General features: G+C 34.1%; 1 protein-coding gene across 6 annotated transcripts in view; it reads right to left on the bottom strand.

Annotated features, from left to right (window-relative positions):
- Positions 1-16790, bottom strand: part of GAPcenA (GTPase activating protein and centrosome-associated) — a 772500-nt gene that overhangs the window by 198078 nt on the left and 557632 nt on the right. For all 6 annotated transcript variants that reach the window (XM_081765583.1, XM_081765580.1, XM_081765582.1 and 3 more), the window contains one exon: positions 4742-4927. In XM_081765583.1, the coding sequence (XP_081621709.1) occupies positions 4742-4927 (186 nt within the window). The remainder of the gene's footprint in view (positions 1-4741; positions 4928-16790) is intronic.

Below are 16790 nucleotides of genomic sequence, written 5' to 3'. Positions count from 1 at the left end.
AAAAGTTGCGAGGGAAGAGTGATTACTATTTGAAATTTGTTATATCGCAGCTTGGAACAAATTAGTGGGAGAACAGCACAGTTTTCGACAGAAGTGGTGTGGTTCCTTTGATTTTAACTTTCGTCTTCAAGAGAAAGAAGCGGAAAATCAAGTGAGTTATTTTTGAGAAAATTGTCCAAAAATAAACTTGTCCCAATAGTAAACTTAGAATTTATTCAAGAGAAATTCCTTAAATCGTATTGTAAGATTATTAGTTACATATGAACAAAATCATGTAACGGTGTTCCGAGTCCTAGTTCGGGAGCGGAATTTGTAATGCAGGGGGAATCAAATTTATGACAAGATAAGTTTGATTTCCAGTTTTGCTTTTGAAATTACTTAGATTATTACGTTACAATTGTGTTCGGGTTCGCCAAATATTATTTATGAATATGCAAATTGCTTTTGCATATTTATTCTCCGCCTTGGCAAGTGATAACATGCCTAATGAACAGTAAGTTGAATTTACATGCGTTGATCCATGAAAGACTGATTTACACCGCATGAGGCTCGAACCACGTATCTGTAAGCCTAGTAAGCATATATTGATCCCAAATATATAAGGGCGTATGGAAATAATAACATAGATTTTATAATCCTATTTTCCCCATACGGTACTCCAGAGTGCTAGGAAAATAGGTGCGTAGTTAATTAGAACATATTTACAAAGGATATTCACTCGCTGCATGGGTGAAATAAAATCACTATTGTAGTTTTATTGGGAAACAGCTGTACTGGCCATCACTTCGCTAAGGAATTAAAATTGTTGCATCTTTTAGATATAACCCTTTGTGTGTAATATATTTAGTCCAGAAGACACTATTTTATTCATCAACCACAGAAGGAGAAAGTAAAAAAAAAAAAAAAAAAAAAAAAAAAAAAAAAAAAAAAAAACTATGCTTGAGAAATAGGTAATTGGCGAGGGTGGGAAAATTCGATGATTTTGAATGCTAGCAAGACATGACTATTATTTACATTAATTAAAGACGAAAAGATAGTGAAAGTTCTGATATGAGCAGTGCACTGATTTGACTTTAACTGTCTACTTTCAATTGAAAATTCTCAACACATGTGTAGAGATCTAAGATAATAATAATATCCAATAATAAGAAAAATACCTTGTAATATAAAAACAAACAATCATATATACTTGGACACATATACTAGATAGTCACATGATATATACACAATGATTACTAGAACACATATATAGATATCAGAGTTTATACTTAACTTGGCCAATATTTCTTTCTAAACGTCGGTACCTTATATTTGTTTATTTTACTTTGCGCAATATTTTACTTCATAATTATGAAGATGTCTGTGCGGCGTTTGCGCAGACAGATATCTTTTTTTTTTTTTTTTAAGTTGTTTATTTACGGGTTAATTTTGTTCTAATGATACTTTTCTCTATTTACCTGCTTATGGCAAGAATTATACTCTATGTCTTTCAATTTAGGTACACCCTGTCAATACAAGTAAAAATACCTATATCTAGCCAACAGATTACATTCGTCTTCTAACTGACAATTACGAGCTTTCTGGGTATGTACTTGGTAAATAAAAAAAATCTTTTGTTAGAAATACATTAAAAACGTAAAGATCATTCACTCAATTAATACTTGCATAGTAATGTTTTTCTGACACATTAATCTCGTCGTGCAATAACCTAACTTATATACTGTCACAAAATTTTCTACATATTATATCTTTAAATGAGCAAACAGCACTAACATCTAGAATATAAGGAAATAATTCTCGGAATCTAACACTAATTAGCTGTGTGAATATAAATGGTTAAAATGACAAAAGTTAATCACAAATACATTTTAAAATATCGTTTTCAGTTATAGTTTCTTAAAAAAAAAATAATAAAAGATAACTGTTCAGTCCTTCAAGGCCGGATTACTACGATTCAATTCTCGTTTCGATATATTGACGAATTTGGCCGAGTCCAGAGGATGGGATCGTCCACGGTAATTTGGCAACAGGTTACAAATTGAAAAATTAATATAAACGTTTTGTCCTACCTTCCAGTAGATTCCCATGTGGCTTACTTTTCGATAGTATGTACCACTTTTATTCACCACTGGTCGACCACTTGCAACACTCAAGTTCCTGTGTTCATGTGACTGCAGCATCCCGTTCGACTTCCGAGATGTGTATGGTCACCCGCCGATCTCTCTCTCTCCTCCTTAGGCCTTTGGCTCTCTCTGGATCTTTAGGATGTCATCATCGGACTGTAGCATCCAAGTTCCTCCTCGTATCTAGGCGTCTCTTCATATGTTGTCTCGGTCAAAGTGATTATAGAAGTCCAATATTGGTGAATCCGACTGATAAACTGATTAACAAATGATGTATCTGTATATATGTTGGTCACAATTATCACAATTGGTCACAATCACAAATCAAATTTTCGTTGCACTCCGTTATAAGTCGATATAAATGCAAAATAGAGTATAGTTGGGAGAACGTTCGGAATTTGATTAAACTTTATCAGTGTTTTTATGAATGAACTCGTTGCGGCACTGCTAGGTGTTTAGCACTTCATTGTATATGGTTGCTCAACACGATAAAAATGATGAATAAAAATATGTGTGTGTGTGAGAGAGTTCTGAATACGTGTTCTCGGTGTCACTTCTCAAACTTAACTGCCCTTTCTTTGAGTATCTTGCCACCGTCTTTCTTATTATATATATATATATATATATATATATATATATATACCGGTATATAAACGTATGTTCTCCCAATTCCAGTTTTAAAATTTTAAAATTGCCAAAATAGATTGTTGTTTGTGCGTTGTCCTTTCTTTCTTCCTAAAATGTTAAAATGTGCTAATGGACTTCTAGCTTGCAATATCGTGCCGGTGTGGTTCCTTCGGTTTTATCATGTGCTTGCGAATATATCTCTTTTTTTACGAGAGCTATTGTGAAGATTCTCTTTCTAGACAAACTGTCTAGCTTTACAATAGAACTTGAGTGTGTCCACTGGCTGTGGGTGGTCGTGGTGAATAAAGACTTTCAAAGACTTCCGTTACTCAGGTGTCTCATTTACCGCTGAGAGGCTGGATACCGTTGGAAAAATAAAAAATACATGTTTTGAAGAAAATCAGAAATACAGATTCTTCATTAAAAAATATATATATGTTTCAAAATATGCACTAAAGGATATACTAACAAATTATTTACTAATTAATTGGGTCGCAATAGCAACTGTCACAATCACCTGAATGATTTTTGAGAGAATTGAAGAAAGAAAGAAAGAAAAAAAAACCTCTGTGCATTTTTTCCGCATAAATGACTTATGTCATATAGTCAGGTTATTAGTGAATCTTTTATTTACGAAATATGAATAAACTGCTTCAGTCATGTTTGAGAAAATTGTTCGAAACACTTAACCCCAAATATAAGCTGCTAAATCTGGATTCTTCTTTTAAGGAGCAATGGGACATTCGATATTGTCAAATTATTAATGGAATATTTAATTATGAAATGTGAACAGAACCAACTGAATTTTTCCAGCAAATAGTCTGAGAAAAAAAAAAATCTCTAACCTTTCTGGATCTATTCATGACAGATGAGTTATTTCACATAATCAGGTTATTAATGAAGCATTTATTTACTAAATATGAACAAATTTGCCAAAGTTGTTTCGAGGAAATCATTCGAAAATAACTCATTCCAGACAATAAACTATAACTTATGGAGTTTTTCAGGACAAATGAGTAGTGTCATATTGTCAGGTTATTAATGGAACACTTGAGAAGTACAGAGGGAAAAGATGAGTCCAAAAATCGCACTTTCGAGGAAATAGGGTTTGTAAGTTGAAAGATGAGTATTTCTTTATGAGAAAACTCTATTCCAAGTATCGATATCTCCGCACTCTCATCTCTTCGCATTTTTTACACAGCTTTCAAGACATTCTTTACCTAATGTCTAACACAAAAATACTTAAATCAAAAATGGACTCTTATTTATTTCCTCTGTATATTCTTCATTTGCTTACGAAATATGAACAAAATTGGCTGAGTCATTTTTGAGAAAACCGTTAGAAAATGTTGAAAGATTCACCGCTCCGTCTTTTCCGTTGTTTTGTGGAACCAAACATAGTATTACTCAGGTACTATTTTACGTGTAGCGATCACAGCCAACGGGCTACAGGTGTACATATTAACATGTTACATTTTTTCCTTTATCTGTGCAAAAAAGCAGGGAGCATGTGCACCACGATCACGAGGGAATCCGATAGAACATGTCTGGGTACGAAATAATTCCTAAAAAACATCAATACATGAAGGATTGTATGTAAGCAGCATCTGGGATACCAAATGGTTTTAACAAATGATAGTCACAAAGAGTTTCAATTGTTGTGTTCTAATGATTCGTTAGAACATCTCGATTGATTGATTACAGATTTAAATTAGTTTTTCCGGCTTCAACAACAAAAATATTACATTTTCAAAACGTACACAAATGAATGTAAAATCAACAACAAAGAAAAAAAAAACTATTGTAAGTAGGAGGATATGATTTCATTTTCCTTCCTATTTGTCGCGTAGTTCAGGAAACAACAAGCATCAAGTCCTCCAAAACAAAGTTCAAAGTAAGTATTTAATTTGGGAATCTAATTTTAAGTTTAATAATGCATTTGACTACTACAAACGAAGTTTATATTTTAAACCGAACACCGAATTACTTACAGTGAGTAAGGCAATTGCCACTTGAAACAGCGTATCAATTCCTTGGAGAAGGAAGACATCTAGGATATGAAACACAAAATATAGTGGAAACTTTGCAGTAAAAAGCGTCAAGAACCATTGTGATCCATACATATGAGCCTCCACACCTTTCTCTTGGAAATGAATCCATAATTCTGGGAGATGCTCCTAAAGGTATAAAGATAATATTTAATCCGTGAATTATATAATTAATATCAATTCCATAAAAAAAATATTGAACATTTAAAATTAAAAAATATATTAAACATACAAGCAATTAACATACAAGAAATTACTGTTAATTATCAAATACACTTTCGTTAATAAAATAAAGTTTCACTTATTAAAATGTTATGCTTAAGCAATAATTTCTGAGTATTCGAGATATTACGTAATTACATTTAGCGAATTCTACGCACACTCTGATATATTAACTAACTGGAAATATATTCTCGTGATATAATTCATTGCATATACGGACTCTTTGCATTCGATTGAAGGTTATTGAACTACAGTTTGTTCATTTAACACGACGTGAGGGCGTGCTACTGTCGTAACAAATCCCGTGCATTTCTTGAGTGCCAAGGAACCACAAAGCTTAGTGTTTCTTTCTTTCGTGCGGTTAAATAAATTGCACTTTTGCTTTGTTTTTGTTCAATAACAAATGTATGAAGATTTTTATGAAATATTGCATATTTTCTCAGTGCATATTTCATTTTATTCCTGCAGTTATTGTATTTATAGCTGTGCCTGGAATAAGAAGGAATAAACCATAACGAGTCTTTCAGCTGATGTAACACTCTAAACTTAGCTCTAAATGAAAATTACAATTGGTCATGAAAGGACATATTTGGGATACCTGCTTGAGGGCACCATTTAGGACTTTCATGAAATTTAGCATGAAGGACGCATATCAGAAGACAAGTAATTCTTTCAATTGTCAGGATTTTATTTTGAAAACAGTCTAAAATTCAAATGCGAAATCAACGTAAAAAATGATGCCAGCACAATTACAAATGATCGAAACTTTTTCCCTAGTTAAAGTACACCAAAAATTCAACCATCATTGCAAACCAAATGAATAAAGCTTTCCAGTCATTTTCTACACATCCTTCTTAATTTTGCTCCACTTCAAAATTGGTCAAATATAACAGCAGAAAAGAAGATATGTAGTAGTTGCAGAAAATTGCTGTCAGAAATGCGAAGCGTATTATGAATAACTAAAACAGCAGCAGTGGCAGAAGAACCGGAGTCATCAGGTGCAGGGAATTCACAAATAGGGGTGCTGAATGAAATATGGACTCACAGAGATAGAGTCTTGACAAGCCTGAATGATGCATGACAGTTTTCCTAGGTGTATCTCCTATGAAACGAAAAAGATTAGATATTGAACATTACATTATGAAGGGGAGAAAAAAAGAAAGAAAGAAAGCAGAAAAAATATATGAAGTTCTACGAAGCTCTTACAGTGTTCCAGATTGTGAGAATCTTGTAAAAATGTCTGGCTAACCGGTCATGATTTGGTGTAACATTACAAGTCACGAAGGAAAAGCTTAGATATCGACCAGTGGATTATATATATATTCTAAGAAACTCTTACAGTGTTGATCCACCACGTGAGAATCTTTAAACAATGTCTGATAAATTGGTCATGATTTCAGTAGTAATCGCCCCACTTGGCCTAACTCTCGATTATTCAATTTGGGTCCCCATGCACCATAATGAATGAATTAGGGATGCTTTGGCCCGGGATTACGTCACCTATTGAAATTTTGCTTATGCTTATTCAGGGGCCATGCACGATGGTATGAATGAATCAGAGGTACCTTGGCCATGCTATGACGTCATTGAATTGGGAGTACTGGATCAGAGGTCATGATGATTCTTTAAAATTACTAAAAATATGGTCTTGATGATTCATTACGTTATGAAATAGTACAGGTTTACGAATGCTTTCGTTCCCTTTTATGGCATAAAATTTGGAGATTGTTATATCTTTGATGAGATGGACTAACACGGGTGCAAATGAAATCTTTAGTTTTACGTCCCACGATTATGCCGGTTAGGCTAAAGGCCCATACAGCAGAGGTGAACGCTCTACCACTGAGCCACCGCACCTTTACTGGTATGAATGAATTAGAGGTAGTTGGTTCGAGCTAATATGTTCGTTTGACGTCACTGAACTTGGATTTTTTAGCTTGGAGCTTATGATGGCTTGTTTCGTTCCCTTTTATGGGTATAAAATTACCAAAAACAAGGTTTGATCTCTTTCTTGATGACCTATTACAGTATGAATTAGTAGACTCCAGTAATAGTATAAATTAGTATTAGTATTAATATGAAACTCGAAAACTTTGGAGTTCCTCCGTGGCTAACCGGTTAGCGTATGCGCCTTTAACGTGGGAGACCAGGGTTCGATTTCCGGAAGAAGCTCATGCGGTTCGGATTGTTATCCCTTTGATGAGATGGACTAACACTGGTGCAAATGAAATCTTTAGTTTTACGTTCCACGATTAGGCTAAAGGAGACGGTGACGATGAGAAAGGAATGAAAGTGTGGGAGAAAATTGGAGCATAATGTTATCCACCACAAAATTACTTTCGCGGTGTTTGAACCATGGACCCCATACAGCAGAGGTGAACGCTCTACCATTGAACCACCACCTCCCTTACTGGTGCGAATGAAGTAGAGGTATTTGGTTTGAGCTAATGTGTTTGTTTGACGTCGGGTGACCCTATTTCACTTTTGGGACCCCCCCTCCACACACACACATGGACCATAACGAATGAGTTAGAGATGTTTTGGCCTGGGATTGCATTACCTATTGAAATTTTTGCTTATGTTTACTCAGGGGCAGGGATCACTCAGGACACATAAGATCACATTGATTTACATCAGGAGTTGGGGGAGGGAGGGGAGTATCGCACCTCGTACTCTTTGATGAGTATAAAAAATATTAAAATTTGGACGTTTTTAACTTATCCTATTATCTTTTACGAGACATTTTTGTTATATAATAGAGTACAATGGTTTACTTTTTGGGAGTTATCGTTTCCTTTGGAGTCTTATTACGTTATATGGAGGCATATTTAAAATTATTTCCTTAAATTTGATAAGTACTTTGTGATCCATTTGTTCCGCTTCAGGGGTGAACATGGATACCTTGCAATCGTCCCGAGTTCAATTCTTGGTGCTAGTTTAGGAAATGTTGAATTTAACGTCCCCCCGTGAAAACGATGGTGATGAGAAATGATAGGACGAAACAGGGGAAAACATGTTCCCTTTTAGGGGTACAAAATTGCCAAAATATAAACGTAAGCAATACGTTGTACCACGTGTTTGGTCTTTTGGCCCAATTTATCCTCTTGGATGAGGTCCTATTACCTTATATAGTTATATGGGCGTATACAGGGGTTTATTATCTTTCATAAGATATGGGTATATTTGTGCACCCCTTTAAAATTTGGGTGGAGTACTTTGGCCCACACCCTTCAATTTTGGAAATTGCCCAATTTAAACATTTGGTATAATAGTATAGGGCTCTAATATATATTATTATAAATTTGGGTGGTCCACCTCGTTCCTTTTAGGGACACAAAATTACCAAATTTTACTGCAACCACGTATTTGGTATTTTGGCTCATTTTATCACCTTGGATGAGGTCCTATTACCTTATATAGTTATATGGACATATACAGATGTACATTTCCTATTATAAGACATAGGTACGTCTGTGCACCCCTTTAAAATTTGGGAGGAGTACCATAGCCCACCCCTTAAATTTTGGAAATTTTCCAGTTTAAGCATTCGGTATTATACTACTGGACTCTAATATGTATCATGATAAATTTGGGTGGTTCACTTCGTTCCGTTTTAGGGTACAAAATTGCCAAAATATAAACATAAGCAATATGATGTACCACGTGCTTGGTTTTTTGATCCAATTTATCCTCTTGGATGATGACCTATTACCTTATATGGTTATATGGTCATGTATAGGGGTCTATTCCCTATCATAAGACATAGGTACATTTGTGCATCCCTTGAAATTTTTGGGAATGGTACCTTGCCCCACCCCTTAAATTTTATAAATTGCCCAACCACGTGTTTGGTCTTTTTGGCCTAATTTATTCTCTTGGATGATGTCCTATTACATTATATGGTTATATGGTTATATATAGGGGTCTATGCCCTATCATAAGACATAGGTACATTTGTGCACCCCTTTAAAAATTTGGGAGGGGTACCCTGGCCCACCCCTTAAATTTTGGAAATCGCCCAATTTAAACATTTGGTATAATAGTATAGAACCCTAATATAGATTACTATAATACCCCTATGCACTCCTCTTAAGCTTTTTGATAAGAGAGAACCACGATATTTTAAGGTTACCTTCTTGGTCTTGGTGTTAGTTCGTGTAATTTATATCTTAAATAACATTGACGGTTTAGTTAAAATCATCTCAAAATATTTTAGCCAAAATTTTTCAGTGAGTGCAAAGAGGGAATTGTTTCACGGTTAACCGCCAAACGTTATCCGGTTTTTAACTATTCGATTAAAATTTATCGGTTTTTTAACTATTCGATTAACAAATAAACGGTTTTTAACTATTCGATTAAATTTTGAGTCCACTATTTTCCAGTTATTACAAAAGTTCAAGTGAAAATTTGAAACTAAATTTTTTCGAACTCAAATTTTTTCAAATCAAAAATATACCAACTGAAATTTTCGAATTAAAAACATCAAACTAAACTTTTCGAACAAAAAAGTTGAAATCAATACTTTCGAATTATAAACATCGAACTAACATTTGAAATAAAACTTTTCGAATTCAACTTTTTAAATCAAACAATTTCACACTGAAATATTTAAACTAGAAATTCTAAACTAAAATTTTCGAATCAAAACATTTCAAACCAATTTTAGAACTAGAAAGTTGAAACTAAAATTTTCGAACAAAAAAAAACTGAAATAAAACTTTTCGAATTCAAATTTTTTCAAACCACACAATTTCACACTGAAATTTTTGAACTAGAAATTTTAAACTAAAATTTTCGAAAAATGAAATCAAAATTTTCGAACTAAAACATTTCAGTCCAAATTTTTGAACTAGAAAGTTGAAACTAAAATTTTCGAATTCAAATTTTTGAAACCAATCAGTTTCACACTGAAATTTTTGAACTAGAAATTTTAAGCTAAAATTTTTCGAAAAATGGAATCAAAATTTTCGAACCAAAACATTTCAATCCAAATGTTAGAACTAGAAAGTGGAAACTAAAATTTTTCGAATTAAAAGTTTCAACCTGTTTTCGAACTAAAAAAATTTTTATAACGAAATTTTCAAATCAAATTTTTGGACCTAAAATTTCAAACCAAAATTGTCGAACTGAAAGTTAAAGTTTCGAACAAAAGAAATAATTCGAAATTTTCAAACTTCTTGAAAATATTTAACCATAGCCGTTTACTGATTTTAAAATTTTAATTGTCTTGAAGAAATATTTGGGACTAAGTTTTGAGAGATGAACCGTTTGGTAAGCCATAGCCAGACCGAGACATTGATATTGCTTGAAATGAAGTTTAATCAAGCTTTATTTCATCAGACAGTACTAACTTACGATCCGTTTTAGTGCATTTTTTTGTTTCAGATCAACGGCCAGCCATAATTAGACTTTTTTTTTTTTTTTCGTATCATCATGAAAGCGCGCCAAGCTTCTTCTGGTCATAGCCGCTACGCTACGTAAAACTCTGAATCCCTACCACAGAACAACCATAAACGCATATTTCAAGACCTTGAATCGAACCTGGGACCATTTTAAGAAAAGGTTACTTACCACAGCGATTCCCATCTGATGAGATCAAGAAACCTTAAAATCAATCATGCTTGGTACTCCTTAGAACAAAACAAAACAAAATGCTAAGATGTTGAACAGGTTGACATTAAACATCTACCGCTCTCTCTCTCCCTCTCCCTCTCTCCCTCTCCTGTAATAACAAAGTACAACTCAAGATAGGTTGAATGGTTGGATTTCGTAATGAAAACAAATGCGACTTCCTGTGGCAAGGTCGGTTAAGATGATTTCTGCAAGTGTCAGCATCAGCTGTACGATAACGTTTCATGGAAAGACTGACGAATGAAGTTTACGCACTGTTGTGAAACAGCGATCCTTAATAGTAGAACGGCACAAGACTGGTATCGTATCTCAGGGAAGAAATCAAACTAACATCACAAACACGTTTTCAAGAAATCCTATTGCAAAACACGAAGCAAACTGAGCTTTGAATGATGTCGCAAAACAAATCTGCAAATGCTGCATTCTTTACCGGTGACAAAACTGAGTGATTTCAAATGCAAAATCAACATTTCTTTAAATTGAAAATTGATTAGTTTACAGTATAATATTGTTTCAAGAGATTGGCTTTGTCGATTGATCTCATCAGATGGGAATTGCTGTGGTAAGTAACCTTTTCTTAAAATGGTCCCAGGTTCGATTCAAGGTCTTGAAATATGCGTTTATGGTTGTTCTGTGGTAGGGATTCAGAGTTTTACGTATCGTAGCGGCTATGACCAGAACAAGCTTGGCGCGCTTTCATGATGATACGAAAAAAAAAAAAGTCCAATTATGGCTGGCCGTTGATCTGAAACAAAAAAATGCACTAAAACGGATCGTAAGTTAGTACTGTCTGATGAAATAAAGCTTGATTAAACTTCATTTCAAGCAATATCAATGTCTCGGTCTGGCTATGGCTTACCAAACGGTTCATCTCTCAAAACTTAGTCCCAAATATTTCTTCAAGACAATTAAAATTTTAAAATCAGTAAACGGCTATGGTTAAATATTTTCAAGAAGTTTGAAAATTTCGAATTATTTCTTTTGTTCGAAACTTTAACTTTCAGTTCGACAATTTTGGTTTGAAATTTTAGGTCCAAAAATTTGATTTGAAAATTTCGTTATAAAAATTTTTTTAGTTCGAAAACAGGTTGAAACTTTTAATTCGAAAAATTTTAGTTTCCACTTTCTAGTTCTAACATTTGGATTGAAATGTTTTGGTTCGAAAATTTTGATTCCATTTTTCGAAAAATTTTAGCTTAAAATTTCTAGTTCAAAAATTTCAGTGTGAAACTGATTGGTTTCAAAAATTTGAATTCGAAAATTTTAGTTTCAACTTTCTAGTTCAAAAATTTGGACTGAAATGTTTTAGTTCGAAAATTTTGATTTCATTTTTCGAAAATTTTAGTTTAAAATTTCTAGTTCAAAAATTTCAGTGTGAAATTGTGTGGTTTGAAAAAATTTGAATTCGAAAAGTTTTATTTCAGTTTTTTTTTGTTCGAAAATTTTAGTTTCAACTTTCTAGTTCTAAAATTGGTTTGAAATGTTTTGATTCGAAAATTTTAGTTTAGAATTTCTAGTTTAAATATTTCAGTGTGAAATTGTTTGATTTAAAAAGTTGAATTCGAAAAGTTTTATTTCAAATTTTAGTTCGATGTTTATAATTCGAAAGTATTGATTTCAACTTTTTTGTTCGAAAAGTTTAGTTTGATGTTTTTAATTCGAAAATTTCAGTTGGTATATTTTTGATTTGAAAAAATTTGAGTTCGAAAAAATTTAGTTTCAAATTTTCACTTGAACTTTTGTAATAACTGGAAAATAGTGGACTCAAAATTTAATCGAATAGTTAAAAACCGTTTATTTGTTAATCGAATAGTTAAAAAACCGATAAATTTTAATCGAATAGTTAAAAACCGGATAACGTTTGGCGGTTAACCGTGAAACAATTCCCTCTTTGCACTCACTGAAAAATTTTGGCTAAAATATTTTGAGATGATTTTAACTAAACCGTCAATGTTATTTAAGATATAAATTACACGAACTAACACCAAGACCAAGAAGGTAACCTTAAAATATCGTGGTTCTCTCTTATCAAAAAGCTTAAGAGGAGTGCATAGGGGTATTATAGTAATCTATATTAGGGTTCTATACTATTATACCAAATGTTTAAATTGGGCGATTTCCAAAATTTAAGGGGTGGGCCAGGGTACCCCTCCCAAATTTTTAAAGGGGTGCACAAATGTACCTATGTCTTATGATAGGGCATAGACCCCTATATATAACCATATAACCATATAATGTAATAGGACATCATCCAAGAGAATAAATTAGGCCAAAAAGACCAAACACGTGGTTGGGCAATTTATAAAATTTAAGGGGTGGGGCAAGGTACCATTCCCAAAAATTTCAAGGGATGCACAAATGTACCTATGTCTTATGATAGGGAATAGACCCCTATACATGACCATATAACCATATAAGGTAATAGGTCATCATCCAAGAGGATAAATTGGATCAAAAAACCAAGCACGTGGTACATCATATTGCTTATGTTTATATTTTGGCAATTTTGTACCCTAAAACGGAACGAAGTGAACCACCCAAATTTATCATGATACATATTAGAGTCCAGTAGTATAATACCGAATGCTTAAACTGGAAAATTTCCAAAATTTAAGGGGTGGGCTATGGTACTCCTCCCAAATTTTAAAGGGGTGCACAGACGTACCTATGTCTTATAATAGGAAATGTACATCTGTATATGTCCATATAACTATATAAGGTAATAGGACCTCATCCAAGGTGATAAAATGAGCCAAAATACCAAATACGTGGTTGCAGTAAAATTTGGTAATTTTGTGTCCCTAAAAGGAACGAGGTGGACCACCCAAATTTATAATAATATATATTAGAGCCCTATACTATTATACCAAATGTTTAAATTGGGCAATTTCCAAAATTGAAGGGTGTGGGCCAAAGTACTCCACCCAAATTTTAAAGGGGTGCACAAATATACCCATATCTTATGAAAGATAATAAACCCCTGTATTCGCCCATATAACTATATAAGGTAATAGGACCTCATCCAAGAGGATAAATTGGGCCAAAAGACCAAACACGTGGTACAACGTATTGCTTACGTTTATATTTTGGCAATTTTGTACCCCTAAAATGGAACATGTTTTCCCCTGTTTCGTCCTATCATTTCTCATCACCATCGTTTTCACGGGGGGACGTTAAATTCAACATTTCCTAAACTAGCACCAAGAATTGAACTCGGGACGATTGCAAGGTATCCATGTTCACCCCTGAAGCGGAACAAATGGATCACAAAGTACTTATCAAATTTAAGGAAATAATTTTAAATATGCCTCCATATAACGTAATAAGACTCCAAAGGAAACGATAACTCCCAAAAAGTAAACCATTGTACTCTATTATATAACAAAAATGTCTCGTAAAAGATAATAGGATAAGTTAAAAACGTCCAAATTTTAATATTTTTTATACTCATCAAAGAGTACGAGGTGCGATACTCCCCTCCCTCCCCCAACTCCTGATGTAAATCAATGTGATCTTATGTGTCCTGAGTGATCCCTGCCCCTGAGTAAACATAAGCAAAAATTCAATAGGTAATGCAATCCCAGGCCAAAACATCTCTAACTCATTCGTTATGGTCCATGTGTGTGTGTGGAGGGGGGGTCCCAAAAGTGAAATAGGGTCACCCGACGTCAAACAAACACATTAGCTCAAACCAAATACCTCTACTTCATTCGCACCAGTAAGGGAGGTGGTGGTTCAATGGTAGAGCGTTCACCTCTGCTGTATGGGGTCCATGGTTCAAACACCGCGAAAGTAATTTTGTGGTGGATAACATTATGCTCCAATTTTCTCCCACACTTTCATTCCTTTCTCATCGTCACCGTCTCCTTTAGCCTAATCGTGGAACGTAAAACTAAAGATTTCATTTGCACCAGTGTTAGTCCATCTCATCAAAGGGATAACAATCCGAACCGCATGAGCTTCTTCCGGAAATCGAACCCTGGTCTCCCACGTTAAAGGCGCATACGCTAACCGGTTAGCCACGGAGGAACTCCAAAGTTTTCGAGTTTCATATTAATACTAATACTAATTTATACTATTACTGGAGTCTACTAATTCATACTGTAATAGGTCATCAAGAAAGAGATCAAACCTTGTTTTTGGTAATTTTATACCCATAAAAGGGAACGAAACAAGCCATCATAAGCTCCAAGCTAAAAAATCCAAGTTCAGTGACGTCAAACGAACATATTAGCTCGAACCAACTACCTCTAATTCATTCATACCAGTAAAGGTGCGGTGGCTCAGTGGTAGAGCGTTCACCTCTGCTGTATGAGCCTTTAGCCTAACCGGCATAATCGTGGGACGTAAAACTAAAGATTCATTTGCACCCGTGTTAGTCCATCTCATCAAAGATATAACAATCTCCAAATTTTATGCCATAAAAGGGAACGAAAGCATTCGTAAACCTGTACTATTTCATAACGTAATGAATCATCAAGACCATATTTTTAGTAATTTTAAAGAATCATCATGACCTCTGATCCAATACTCCCAATTCAATGACGTCATAGCATGGCCAAGGTACCTCTGATTCATTCATACCATCGTGCATGGCCCCTGAATAAGCATAAGCAAAATTTCAATAGGTGACGTAATCCCGGGCCAAAGCATCCCTAATTCATTCATTATGGTGCATGGGGACCCAAATTGAATAATCGAGAGTTAGGCCAAGTGGGGCGATTACTACTATTTCACATTAGAACACACGGAAGAACACCATGTATTAGCAAATCTCAATCCTAGATCTAGTAAGACTCTAAGTGAGAGCTCATTACAACTGAAATAATTTAAAAAGTTATTGCACACTACAATAGTCACTAATTGGACCGTTGTTTACCAGTAATAATATTTTCACAGTGATTGAATCAGAGTCAAAAGTGCAAAAACGAAAACGTCTAGTTCTAGAAAATTGGAAATATTACATATTTCAACAATTTAAAAAGCAGAATTGCAATGCCTATGTACAAAGCTCTGTAAGGGTTTACAGGGCTCTGCAAGTTGCGTTCCAATAATTGTGTGCTGACTTAAACGAATTAAACATTCTGTCTGTGTTGTGTTCATGAAAATGTAAGACGTAAGTTAGGAGGGTGCAAATTAAAAGACTTAACCCGCTGTGATGAATTACCAATTAGAACATACACAGATTATATTGTAAAAATAATGTCGCTTCCCCTCCCCTTCTACAAGAATGTTTCTTCTTCAGATGTGATTTTTGTCCTGTCATACCAGACCTACTAGAACAAATACGTAGTTTTCTCCACGATAGTGAGATTGATAAAATGGTATATAAACTATGGACTACGACTGATTGCAGAACACTTATGATAGTCTATAACAATGCAGACGAATTCCTCGTGACCTTTGGAGCGAAACTGAAATTGGTTTTGACACATTCTTTCATAGCTGTCCACAAGTCATACTTGCTTGGGAATCTGAAAGAAAATCCTGGTGATAATTAGTGAGTAGTGTATGTGATTTTGCCGAGAAGTATTCCTTTAATGATAACATAACATTTTAATGATAACATCAGACTTCTCAAGCTACTGTTTACCAGTTTGTCGTGCATTACGAAAGTTATTCGACCACACTTCACTTGGATCACGTTTCATTCGTTGTCATCTCAGAATGTATGAAGCATGACACTGTCAATGTTCATCTTTTCAAAGACAACAGATGACTTTGATCATCACATTTTGACAAGAAAGTAGAACGTAGTTCTCATATGGTGTAGTTTCACAATATATATATATATATATATATATATATATATATATATATATTGAAAGAAAGAAAGAAAGAAAAAAAGCAAGAAAGAAAGAAAGCAAGAAATAAAGAAAGCAAGAAAGAAAGCAAGAAATAAAGAAAGCAAGAAAGAAAGCAAGAAAGAAATAAAGAAAGCAAGAAAGAAAGCAAGAAAGAAAGAAAGCAAAAAGAAAGAGAAAGAAAGCAAGAAAGAAAGCAAGAAAGAAAGCAAGAAAAGACAGAAAGAAAGAAAGACAGAAAGAAAGAAAGACAGAAAGAAAGAAAGACAGAAAGAAAGAAAGACAGAAAGAAAGAAAGACAGAAAGAAAGAAAGACAGAAGAAAGAAAGACAGAA

This window comes from Thermobia domestica, chromosome 7 (assembly GCF_964235325.1).
Source record: "Thermobia domestica chromosome 7, izTheDome1.hap1.1, whole genome shotgun sequence".
NCBI classification, from domain to species: Eukaryota; Metazoa; Arthropoda; class Insecta; order Zygentoma; family Lepismatidae; genus Thermobia; species Thermobia domestica.
The sequence above is the reverse complement of the archived record's forward strand: the minus strand, read 5'-3'. Positions and strand labels throughout refer to the sequence as shown.